The sequence below is a fragment of the Squalius cephalus genome (genome assembly GCF_949319135.1).
Source record: "Squalius cephalus genome assembly, chromosome: 9".
NCBI lineage: Eukaryota > Metazoa > Chordata > Actinopteri > Cypriniformes > Leuciscidae > Squalius > Squalius cephalus.
Window position 1 is genome coordinate 4,323,951 of NC_137130.1, and position 12,641 is coordinate 4,336,591.

Genomic DNA, 12,641 nt, shown 5'->3' on the forward strand with positions numbered 1-12,641 from the left:
GACACATCAGAGCCCCACATCTCTGTTATTATGTCAGGTAACTGAATTCTGATGATATGGAAATGCCGAGAGGCGGCCGGATCGTCGGAGCTGGCCTAGTTAGCATATGGAACCGGTTCCTCGCGGTCCTGGGCCGCCATTAGAATTCATCATGCGCGCTGTGGCGCAACGGAAATACTAATGTAATTGTGGGGGGTGGGGTGGGGGGGGAAGCTGTACTACAGCTATTAAGACAAAAAAGCATCCAACATTCACTGTTCTCAAAGGTTCAGACAAGTGTATTCCAAAGTCACACTGTAAAAAACATTTGGTTACACTTTATTTTAAGGTGTCATTGTTACAGTGTAATTATATATTTAAGTACTGAGTAATATTAATTAACTACATGTACTTACTATAGGGTTAGGGTAGGATTAGGGTTTGGTTGAGGGTTAGTTGCATGTAATTATGCATAATTTACTGTTATTACTATGGTAAATACATGTAACATATGTAACAAGGACACTGTAAAATAAAGTGTTACCAAACATTTTTACTGTTTTTTTTTTTTTTTACTGTTCATTTTACTGTTTTTGTGAAAAAATCTTGTGATTTACAGTGGAAACCGTAAATTGTCGTTTTTTTTGTCCCCCCCAAAAAAATATTTCAGTGAACAGTTCTTAAAAGATTTGCTAGTTAATGAAATACATTTTATTACTGTAAATCCAAGTTCAATCAGTAAAATCTAAAATGTTGCAACACACAGAGGCAAGAAGTCTTTATTCATTAGTTCACAATCCATTTTATAATTTTATCCCCAACGCATATATCTAGAGCATCGACCATGCTGGTTCCTTCTTAGGTAAAACTGTGGGCATTATGTACAATACTGTGCCAGCAGCAACTCTGTTTAGTAGAGGACCTTACATTGAATCTTAAACTCAAGAAATATATAATATAACATGTCATAGAAGAGACTAGGGCTGATTGTCATGCTTTTTTACTACAGTGAAAAACTAGATTCAATTACATTTTTGTAAGTGCAAAACCTTGACTATCAAAAAAAAAGTCTTGACATTTTATATATTATACATTGTATAAAATCACATCATATAAAATACATTTGACAACTGATTCATGAGTGACTTACATTGCATTCAGCAACAGTTTAAAAATAATTGTGCTATTCATGAAATGGCAAAAATGTAACACAAAAACTTGAATTCATTGCTTTCACTGCACAGATACTAATATACGGTATAAAATCATCTAAAACACATTCGACAATTTGCAAAACAACATGCAAATGCACTTCTAGATTTAAAAAAAAAATAATAAAAAATAATTTGTATAACTGGATTTTTTTAATCAACCCTGAAATAGATCTTGTGACAACTTGCCCCAGTCTCCCCTATAGAGTTATGTTTGCTAAAAAAGATGAATGTTGCACACAGTGGAATGGCACCAGATGAGTAGACACAGGTGTCAGTAATGATGTGTCTCTCTGCGAGTGTTTGTCTCCACACACACACACACACACACACACACACAGCTCAATGAGAGACAACAGGTCTGCTCAGCTCTATTGTTATCAACCTTTGTCTTGTCATTGAGACAATCAACAGTAGAGGGCAGCTTGAATACACAAATACATACTTCTATCACTTTCACACATTCACACACGCACACACACACACACACACACACACACACACACACACACACACACACACACACACACACACACATTTAAAGCTTCGTTCATGTCTGCTGTTCTCCAGAAACTTCAACGTTTACATGAAGGCACTGTGATTGACGTAAACCTTCCTGCTATACAGTAGCCTACATAAATGATGAGACAATAATAAATTGTATAAAGTTCCTTAAAGCAATTTTCTAACTTTTATTGCGTGCAATACACTTAAATGTGTTAAATAGACAACACTTTCCATCCTGTTAGTCTTTTTAAATCCCTTTAACAAAACAAAAGCCAATTCCCCATTGACATCATCCTACAGGAAGTGACATTATTTCGGAGGGAAAACATCAGTACAAACATGAGTGAGTATAAGCAAAGGATTTGATTAATTCTGTGGTGCTTGTTGGTTTGTGTCTCTCTAATACCTCAAAAATGTTTGTTTTGCTGCCTGATCAATTTACTTAATTAAGATGAGCTCATTTGAAGTAAATTGAGCAAGCAGCAAAACAAGCACTTTTTTTTGTAAGAAAGGATAGTTGGATGGATCATTTTTGTTTGCATTAAATTAAACTGGCCAGGGGATTTCTAGTTCCCAGCATGCTTTATATGGGACTGGGAGAGTAAATATTGAAATTAAATGTTGTTTTGAAGATGAAAATTGATGAAAATGTGTTGTTAGTGTTTAAGCTTGAGTTATGTATGGGATTTAGAAGACATTTCTGTTGTGCTTTGTGGGTTTGGATATTGTGCTTAGAAGTATAGTAGATTTAGGGAGATGTCTTTTCTTTTTATGAGCTTTTATGACCATTAACTACACTACTGTTCAAACGTTTGTGGTCATTTAAAAAAAAAAAAGAGTTTTGTTCAGCAAGGATGCATTAAATTGATCAAAAGTGACATGAACACATTTATAATGTTACACAATATTTTTATTTCAAATAAATGCTCTACTTTTGATTAATCAAAGAATCCTGAAAAATTGTTTCACAGTTTCCATAAAAATATGAATCAGCACATAACTGTTGTCAACATTTATAATAGCTTAATAATAAGCATTTTGAGCAGCAAATCAGCATATTAGAATCATGTGACACTGAAGACTGGAGTAATGATGCTGAAAATTCAGCTTTGCATCACAAAAATAAATTACATTACTATGCAAATAGGAAAGTTATTTTAAATTGTAATATTCACAATATTACTGTGTTTTTGATCAAATAAATGCAGCGTTAGTGAGCATTTCCAACCAACCCCAAACTTTTGAACGGCATTGTACATCCTTGATTACAACACAGTCATGTTAATTTACAAGTTACTGTAACTAATATGTCTTGAACGCAGTGTTTTTGTGCGCGGTCACAATCCGTTCTCCGCGCGCGTGCACATCTCCACTTTGCAGCGCGCGGCTCAAGATGGATCTGCACGTGTATGTTTGCGCGCTCCATCACTGTCAGGCGCCTGGCGGTGGTCTTCCTTTCTCCTCGAAACGGCTACCAACTGCTGACCAGAATTACCCTTCACGAACAATCCCACGGCTTTAAATAAACAGAGCGCTCAGTGGCTTCGAAGTACAGCCCATTCATCTTTAAGAATGGGAGTCACTTTTTCACTCTTTGTGAAGGCCGCCATTTTTAACAGCTGTCCTCATCATATATTTCGCGCTCTGAGTAAATGCGCGGGAAGATACTGTAATATTTTGAACAGAGGATCTCCGTAACGGACACTATTTGCTGTTTTATAAGTTTCTGGCCTGACAATAACATTTATTTTAATAAAAGTTGAGAAAATCTTCCCTCTTCTCGTAATAGGCTATATAAATAATGATTTTTTTGTATTTAGCCTACTTGTAGAGATTGTGAGGAGACAAAACAGGAGCACAGCACAGGTATGAATAACAGGAAAGACTTTGTTGTGGTTGTTTCAAGGGGAAGAATAACTAACACTTTACAATAAGGTCTCATTTGTTAATGTATCGCCTAACATTAACAATGAGCAATAGCCTAGATTTGTTTAAGTATTTATTCATCTTTGTTAACTTCGCTAATACACATATAACTGTTCATTGTTTGGTAATGTTAGTTCACAGTGCATTAACTAATGTTATACAACAATAAAAAAAAAATGCTGTTGCATACCAACAAAGGAGAAACATATATATAATGACAAGTCACATTTCCCTCTAATGATGGGAAAAATCTTTGCAATTTTACATTTTTCATAAGTATGTTTATTTAGCCAGTGATAAGTTACCAATCAAAACGTTAGGCTGTTTTAGAGGGGTGTGTTGTATAATATCAGCTTTTTATATCAAACTCATGCTTTTAAAACCAATTTAGTATAACATACAGAATTGTATTTGTTTAGCTATTGTTTTAAGAAACTTTATTCAAATTAAACATAGCATATTTATAAAGTAACTGATACATAAAGAATCCATAAAATGACACTTTACACAAGTTTAGACATTGTTTAGGTCACATTAGCTCATTAATTTAAAGAAGAGCCATATATACTGTATATGATCTTAAAATAGCCTGTCTGTGATTTTTAATCACTAACTGTGCTTGACTTGACGCATGTGTAAATGAAGTAAAAACACGTATGAAAAGACTGGTCAATTGAATTTTGACTCATTAACAGACCTGCGAACAGGTAAAAGATTGTGTCTGTGTAATTTGACTGGTGTATCAATAATACTAGCTGATTTTAAAGTCTTACTGTAATAGAGACACGATTGATTGGATAGCCCCAGCAGCCATTAGTGAGGAGGTGCTGAGGTAAAATGATGGAGTTCCCCCCATGCCGAGGCCCTCGCTGTGGGGTGGGATGATCCCTGCGAGGGGGTAGCAGGGCCAGCGATTCTACATCTGATGGCAGTTTGAGAAACTACAGGAGGGATCTGTGTTAATTAGGCATTTTTCAGCACACTTGGCTCAGCCTGGCTGTGATATTATTATCCGAATTTACTGGAGCATTTAATCAGAAAATTTCTTTACAGTTCAACATGGAATCAAAACTGGCCCTGTTTACTTTTTTAAATGCATGTTCCTGGTTTTATTGTGCATGATTCATCGTACATGTTATTCTGTGTAAAAAAAAAAAAAAATGTTCGTTGATTAATTTTTAATGACTTTCTCCATTTCTGAAACAGCTTGCTTCCCATCTGACGTCACACATTTCTCCTGCTTTTCAACTTCTTCAGTCATCAGGCTCTATTCTGGTACGTAATGCCCATTTTTTTTTTACAGATCAGTAAATTGCTGATGGATAAATTTAAGTCTCAGTTTTTTTCTCAGTTTTTTTTTTACAATATCCTGTTTTACTCTTGAAGTACATTGAAGCCAATCAAGCAATTACAAATATTTAAAATAATATATAAAACTTAATGAAACTCAGTGTACTATTATACTTCCTGTACATGCCAGACATTACCTATTGTGCAAAATTCACTTGGTGAATGGTACATGGTGTTTGAACTTAAATGTGTGTTAGCAGTGTGTGTACACAACATAACCACTCTATAATGTTAAAAATCCACCACCTCCTTTTTTATATTATCCATAAGCATAAACAGTGTCTCAAAACTCGTTATGTGGAAACGGCCCCATATTGTTTCTCCTGTTTTGTTATTGCCAGAGTATCCAGGCATGAGCTGTAAAGGCACAGCCCTCTTCTGGAAAGGGGGCGGGAAGCAGCAGCTCATTTGCATTTAAAGATACACACACAAAAGCACAAGTGTGCTTTTGCTTCCATCCAAAAAGGGGCATTTTGGGCTTGGTATAATAGATGATCTGTGAGGTATTTTGAGCTGAAACTTCACAGACACATTCTGGGGTCACTTAAGACTTATATAACATTTTGTAAAAAGGGGCATACTTGGCCCCCTTTTATTTTCAAATGTGACACTGGATCAGTCATATGTCGCACGGGTATATTTGTGGCAATAGCCAACAATACATTGTATGGGTCAAAATTATCGATTTTTCTTTTATGCCAAAAATCATTAGGATATTAAGTAAAAATCATGTTCCATGAAGATATTTTGTAAGTGTCCTTCCGTAAATATATAAAACATTTATTTTTGTGAGTGAATGCAGCACAATCGTGAACATAAATGGACAACTTTAAAGGAGATTTTCTCAATGTTTCGATTTTTTTTGTACCCGCAGATTCCAGATTTTCTAATAGTTGTATCTCGACCAAATATTGTCCTATCCTAACAAACCATACATCAATGGAAAGCTTATTTATTCAGCTTTTAGATGATGTATAAATCTTAATTTAAAAAAAAAATGACCCATGTGACTGGTTTTGTGGTCCAGGGTCAAGGAAAAATCTTGCATTCTCAAAGACCGCCATTTAGAGTCGAGTCTGTTCGGAGCAGTTTAGATGACTTTCATCTTATTGCTGGAGGTGGGACGTCACAGTCACCTGTGGATGAGGAGGGACAGTGATTTAATTGCCTGTTAGTGGGATATTATGCAAAGCAGCGAGCGTCTCCTCCATGCCAAATGCCTCATGCTCGTTGGCCTTCGACAGCTACAAAAACGTGATTTCTTTTTCCTCCCCGACTCTGTCAATTTACCAGACCGACTTCCGTGCACGTTTTGTTTAATGGTTAGAGATAATGCAGCACAGGCTCCGTTATATTAAGCTAAATGAAAAGAGCATGGATTCATACCGCACAGAAATTAAACTGCAATATGACAGCCATAAATCACCTTAAAAAGGAACCCACCTGGAATACCTCTTGATTAGGAGTTAAATAAAATGACCCAGAATTCTAGACCTTTAGTCAATCTCATATGAAAGTAGGCGCTCAGATCTTTTCCATCCCCCCTCCTCCTTTTTCCTGCTCGAAACAGTCCTCGATCCAAATACGCACTTATTAAGTTCCCTAAGTTCAATTTGAAATGAGTTTCTAATTAACAAGTAAAGCCAAAGCTTTAAAATGTCAAATTTATTGTATTGCTATATCTCTGAAATTCAGAACTGAGGCAGAGTTCTACGGCGCCGTTGATAAGAGGCTTACACGGGCCGAATCTCAATGCTGATCACTCTGCTAACGACTTTGGTGGCCACTAGTTAAATTGGTTTCACCCTCATATTTGGGCCCTTTCGGAGAGATATCGTTTTTCAATGGTGGTAAGCAGTTTAGCTCGTCTTACAGGCGGAGGCCGATGCAAATTAACTCAGTTTCGGCCTGTTTTGTTTAATGTCGAACATTACGCGTTTTATGAAAATCTACATTCAGCCCACCCGCCACGTTATATAAGCTTAGCTTAGACACACCTATCTTCCCGCACGTTTGGTCTTTAAACCCTCATTGCATATCAAGGACACCGGAACACAGTATCTGATAATGCCATGCATTCATTACATTAATGAATCTAATATGAATAAGTGTCCCCCCATCAAGCCGTGCTCATTAGCATAGTCATTAATATTAATATCAATGCAGGTTTGTGTTAAGGCAAAGGCTGCACTCACGAATACAAAGAACTTCCTCCCAAATGCTAAACGCAGTAATCTTTGCTGTTGCAAAGTGTGATTTACGTAATATGAATCAACAGAGGAGGGCGATCGTGTTGGCTGCGTCGCACACATGAATATTACTCATATGCAGATCAGATAGGGCGTGCTACGCCTCGACGGCTCGTTTCAAGCCAGCCAGAAGGAGGTGTGGGAACCCTTTGACTCCGTCCACAGGAGATTGAGCATCCGAGACCATTCTTCTCTCTCTGACACACGGGTTATATACATATAATAATGAAAGAAATGGTGCACTTTCTTTCAGCTTTGAGTGTGTTTATTTGAATATGTGTGAACATTTTATTGCAGGAGCTCAATTGAGTTCTTAATTATGTTTCATTTAAGTATATAATTTGTCTCAAACGTGTGCATTCCTGTAGTTAAAACAGTTGACTATCATGTCCTACTGTTTTAACTAGAGGATGCAATGATAAAATGCATTGATGCAATAGTTGAATGCAATGATAAAATTGTAAAATGTGTAATGCAGAAATGTGTTTTGAAATACGTGTTTCTCCTCAAATTCCATAGAAGAAATAAAAACAGAATTGAGACAATTGTTGTCAGACAGTAAGTGAATGAATAGCTCATGTGTCACTTAAAAGTGTCAAGCATAAATGAAAGTGTTACTCAAGGAGAAATAGACATTAAATGAGACAGTGTTTGTTAAGCAGTGAGACTGGCATCTCTAGTCTTTATCTCCGGAGAAACATCTGAAAAATTGAGTCTCTATTTTTTCTCTCATTATATGCTGTGTAAGAGAAACAATTGTGACCCTGGATCACAAAACCAGTCACGAGTCGCACGGGTATATTTGAGGCAATAGCCAACAATACATTGTATGGGTCAAAATTATAGATTTTTCTTTTATGCCAAAAATCATTAGGCTATTAATTAAAGATCATGTTCCATGAAGATATTTTGTAAGTTTCCTACCGTAAATATATAAAACATTTATTTTTGTGAATGCAGCACAATCGTGAACATAAATGAACAACTTTAAAGGGGATTTTCTCAATGTTTTGATTTTTTTGCACCCTCAGATTCCAGATTTTCAATAGTTGTATCTCGGCCAAATATTGTCCTATTCTAACAAACCACACATCAATGGAAAGCTTATTTATTCATCTTACAGTTTATGTATAAATCTAAATTTCATAAAATGTACCCATGTGACTGGTTTTGTCATTCAGGGTCACAATTGAGACACTATTGAGATCTTTGTGATGTCTTTACTGTGGTTGTGTGAGAGTGCATGAGTGTTTGCATGTGTATGGTAAGCAAAAGTGTGTGTGTTTGTTTGTGATCCTGGTATTCCCTACAAAGATGGCAATATCCGAAATCCGTGTTTTTGTGGGGACATTTTTTGGTCCCCATAAGCAAAACAGTGACGTTTTTTTGAAAATGTAAAAATGCAGAAAGTTTTCTGTGATGGGTAGGTTTAGGGTTATGGGATATAATATACAGTTTGTACGGTATAAAAATCATTGCCTTTGGAATTTCCTCATAAAACATGAAAATCCAATGTTTTTCATGTTCTGCTCTGGTTCTGCAGCTGTCGGGTGACATTTAAAAGGCCTTTCATAGCCTCCATTATATAGCCAACTTCCCCATCATAACATCTTAAAATCATTTAACAGAGATACTGTTTAGTTAAAGCATTAAACACACACACACTGTCAGAGCAGCTGTAGTGAATACATTGGAGCAATCAATATGAGTTAACCCTCATGTTCTGTAGGGGGTCCGACAGACACAGAGGCCCTTTTAATTTCTCAGAAACACATTTTACATTAAAGGATCTAGTTGATACTTCATGACTTTTCTTAATCTTATGAGAACTGATTATGAACAAACTTTCAATGTGACGGCAAGCTGTTTGAATTATTTCTTCTTCTGCCAGTTTGCATTTATTGTATTCTTCTACAATGTTTTTGAACTCAAACAGAGCAATGTTACTATATCATAAACAAGTTCATCTGAAAAGTGCACAATTGTTAACAACAGAGGATTAAAGCTTCAATAATATCTATTAAATCGTTATTGATTAGGTCGGAGGAACATATTAAAGAATTTGAAGAGGTTAATTTAGACATTGAAGGGGTAGAGGGAAAAAAGGCATTACTTTTTGCCATTATAACATTAACAATATTGCTTTTCAAAGTTTTCTTGAAATGAGTTATTCATTTTTTTAATGCAAGACCTTTAAAAAAGAGTCTTACAGTCAGCATGAAATGGAAGTTCTTGTAGAAAAAATGTAGGGTGGGACTTGATTTTCTCAATTGATTGGATGCTTGTGGTTTGCTATTGGTAGATCTCATGTGATTGACAGTTGGTTGTCCCGCCCTTGCGCCAGTAAACACGTCATCAGAGAAGAGAAGAGATGTCGCTGCAAGAGGAAGGGGAAGTTATTTTGATTAAAGATTATGAGGCACATGAATTAAAAAATTAACGGATAAATCATTTATAATACACAATGCAATATTCCATAAAAAATAAGAATTGTCAATTTTGACTTTAATCATGCAAATTTCTACAATTGCATCAGCAACATAAAGCTTTTCAAGCGTAAGACCACTGTATCAGTCAATAAAACATAAACAAAATGATTATGTCTTCATTTTTTTTAAACAATGTTACTTTTTTAGGCATCAAGAGACTTGGCTATTCGGGTGGTGGAAATCAGTCCTTCAGGTATCTGAAGCCGGACGTCTTTGAAGTGCATCGGACAGAGTCTGATCCCTGTAGTGTATCACAGGAGGGCTGTTGGTACCATCCAGCGCCATGGCCCAAGGGTTCCTCTTTGCATGCTTCGGGTTTGGCAGCTGAAGAGATGCGCTTTCACATGCCAGCGGAGGTCACCCAGATTTTCCAAAGTGGGCGGCCTCCCTCTTTTTCCCCAGCTGTTTCCAATCAACTGGCCTCTTCTTGGCCCATATTTTCTCACTCTCTTTATCTCTCTCTCTCTAAACACAGGAGTTGTAACTTGGCTGCATCAACAACACCAAATACCAATATCCGCACCAAGACGCGAGCAAGCAATGTCGGTATTAAAATATCAAAATATTGAGACTTTATTTAGCTATTTTTGCTTAGTATATTTGATTATTTCATTGATTGTTTCTGAAAACACTGATCTGTTTGTATGTTGTCATTCTAACCAGCCCAAACACAGGAACAGTGACTCAACCAATGGCGTCCATTTGGGGGCGGGACTAACAGTTTTTCAGACCAGTAGCAGAAAGGGTAAGTGTTCTGAAAACCTGTTTTATTTTTGCATTTTGCTTTGGTGCTTCACTTTCGAATGAATTTTTTTTATTCATGTCCATTTCGTTCAGTTTTCTACAGTCATTTTTTTAAACTATATTTCATGGTATAGGATATACTTAGATATACGCAGAAATTGCCTGTAAATTTCACAAAGAAATGGCAAGTAACACATAATTAAGCGTGAAATTTTGAAGAAGACTGAAATAGTATTTTCTTGTAAAACATGCTCCAATAACTTTTGTTTTATTATATGTATATTCTATGTGTATTGTATGTATATATGTGAATGATACATTTATGGCCTTTTCTGTGATTGGCCAGTTTGTTGTGATTTTTTTTTATTTACTGAATTGAATAAATTACTTCAATATTTATAATATATAATATAACAATTATTTAATGAACGAAGCACACAAAAAATGTTTGACAAAACCCTAAAAATTACACTTAATCAACATCACAATTATTTTTCAGACAATTATTCGTCAGCCAAATTTTATAATCGCGACAGCCCTATTTACAACTGGAAACGCTCAGAAGACAATTATCGAAAAAAAGAGTGATCTGCTTCAACAATAGTGACATTTCAATCTTGTAATTTAGGACCGTATTCCAGTCCAAATATGAAATTATATCATTTTAACATAATAGTCTGGTGTCCTCGGGGTAATTTTCCAGTTCCGCCCCCCCTTCCCGGAGGCGCATTCATAAAGACGTATATTAAATGTGACGGTTGGCAATATTCACTAAAGAACAGTTGTACCTCAAGGATCAGAGATGATTCATCACAACGGCGAAAAAAGCGAGAGACGAGGTGTACTAAAACCGTCCAATGCAAATTAGTCCGATTTACAATCGTGTATTCTTCTGCAGACCATTGCTAAATGGTCAGGCTAGCTAGTCACAGATATTAAAATAAATTATGTCTAATTTGAATTTTAGTCACGGTACATTAACTAATAGAAAGTTATTAACATTTCAAGAGAGGAGGAAAAAAAAGCTTTTGCCTGCAAAATTAACAGTGGCTGGGCCTGACCTGTGCCGTGCACAGTTTGATCACTGTAATGACAGCCTAATGGCATATTTACATTTAAATCTCTGTAGCTAATATGGGATTCAGAATGGGACGCTAAGTCAAGGATTATTTGGTGTGGCCTGCTGGCCCCTCCGAGAGAATTTCTTCACTTCAATCCTTGGCAGAAACTTCTTATTTCATGACTATTTATACCAGAAGCCTCTGCGGTCTTGCCAGCCCCTCCCATGTCCTAATGTGCTCTTTGGTGCGTATCTTTTATCTGCGCTCCTCTCTTCTCTCTTCCTCAGTCTTTAAAGGCAATTATCATCGGCCCGCGTGCTTCCAGAGCCTTGTTAGATGAATGAAATTGCACACGGAGAGTGACGGCTGTTCGTTCGTAGCCCTCTGTCCCCCCCCCCGTCCTCCAAATCCTCGAGCCCTGAGAACGGCACTGGAGAGTTTTCTTGCATTTTAAACGCTCCCGTTTCTCTGCCCCCTCCGTTTCTCCGTGTTTCTGCACGGATGATTTGAATTCTCAACTGAGGATTTTGAGGTGCTGCGATTAAAAAAAACAAAAAAACCTGTGATCTATATGATCGGCAAAATACTTAAACAACTGAGGCTTGTCAAAACAGCCTGATTTGTGGCAGGTTTCGCAAAACGTGCGCTGTGAACACGACCTGTACGTTTAAATGCAAAGACAACCAGATAGATGTGAGACATTCAAAGAGTCGACAGAATTTCCTTGAAATTTTTTAAGATACATGATAAAATGAGAGAGGCCAATTGGTAAAAAGAAGGTTATCGTACAAACTGGAGAGGGAAATGATGTGATGTGAGAAACTGACTGGCGTTAAAAAAAAAAAAAATCCTGTCAAAACTTTAAGTGTTTGAAATATTCCTCAGCATGGTTAAAGATTAGATCCATCAACATCCTCTCATGCCACAAAACCTGATAAAAAAAGCACTCCTTAAGCTTAACGGTTTGACCTAAAAAGGCGAATTGATATTTGAATGTTGAAATCGAGACAAGACGATGACTAGCTTAAACACTTTAAAAGCTTGGTTTATCTACAGAATATCTGGCTGATTCATCTTGTTTTCCCAACATGCTCTTTGCGGGAGGCATTTTAAAATACATCTATT

The 12,641-nt window shown here is 36.5% G+C and overlaps 1 protein-coding gene across 1 annotated transcript in view; it reads left to right on the top strand.

Moving 5' to 3' along the window:
* LOC307164738 (uncharacterized protein) overlaps positions 1-12,641 on the top strand; it is a gene marked incomplete at both ends in the record, with an annotated part of 36,501 nt that overhangs the window by 6,786 nt on the left and 17,074 nt on the right. The window contains 3 exons of the mRNA XM_079881798.1: positions 9,859-10,086; positions 10,187-10,257; positions 10,375-10,456. Coding sequence (XP_079737924.1) covers positions 9,859-10,086; positions 10,187-10,257; positions 10,375-10,456 — 381 coding nt within the window. The remainder of the gene's footprint in view (positions 1-9,858; positions 10,087-10,186; positions 10,258-10,374; positions 10,457-12,641) is intronic.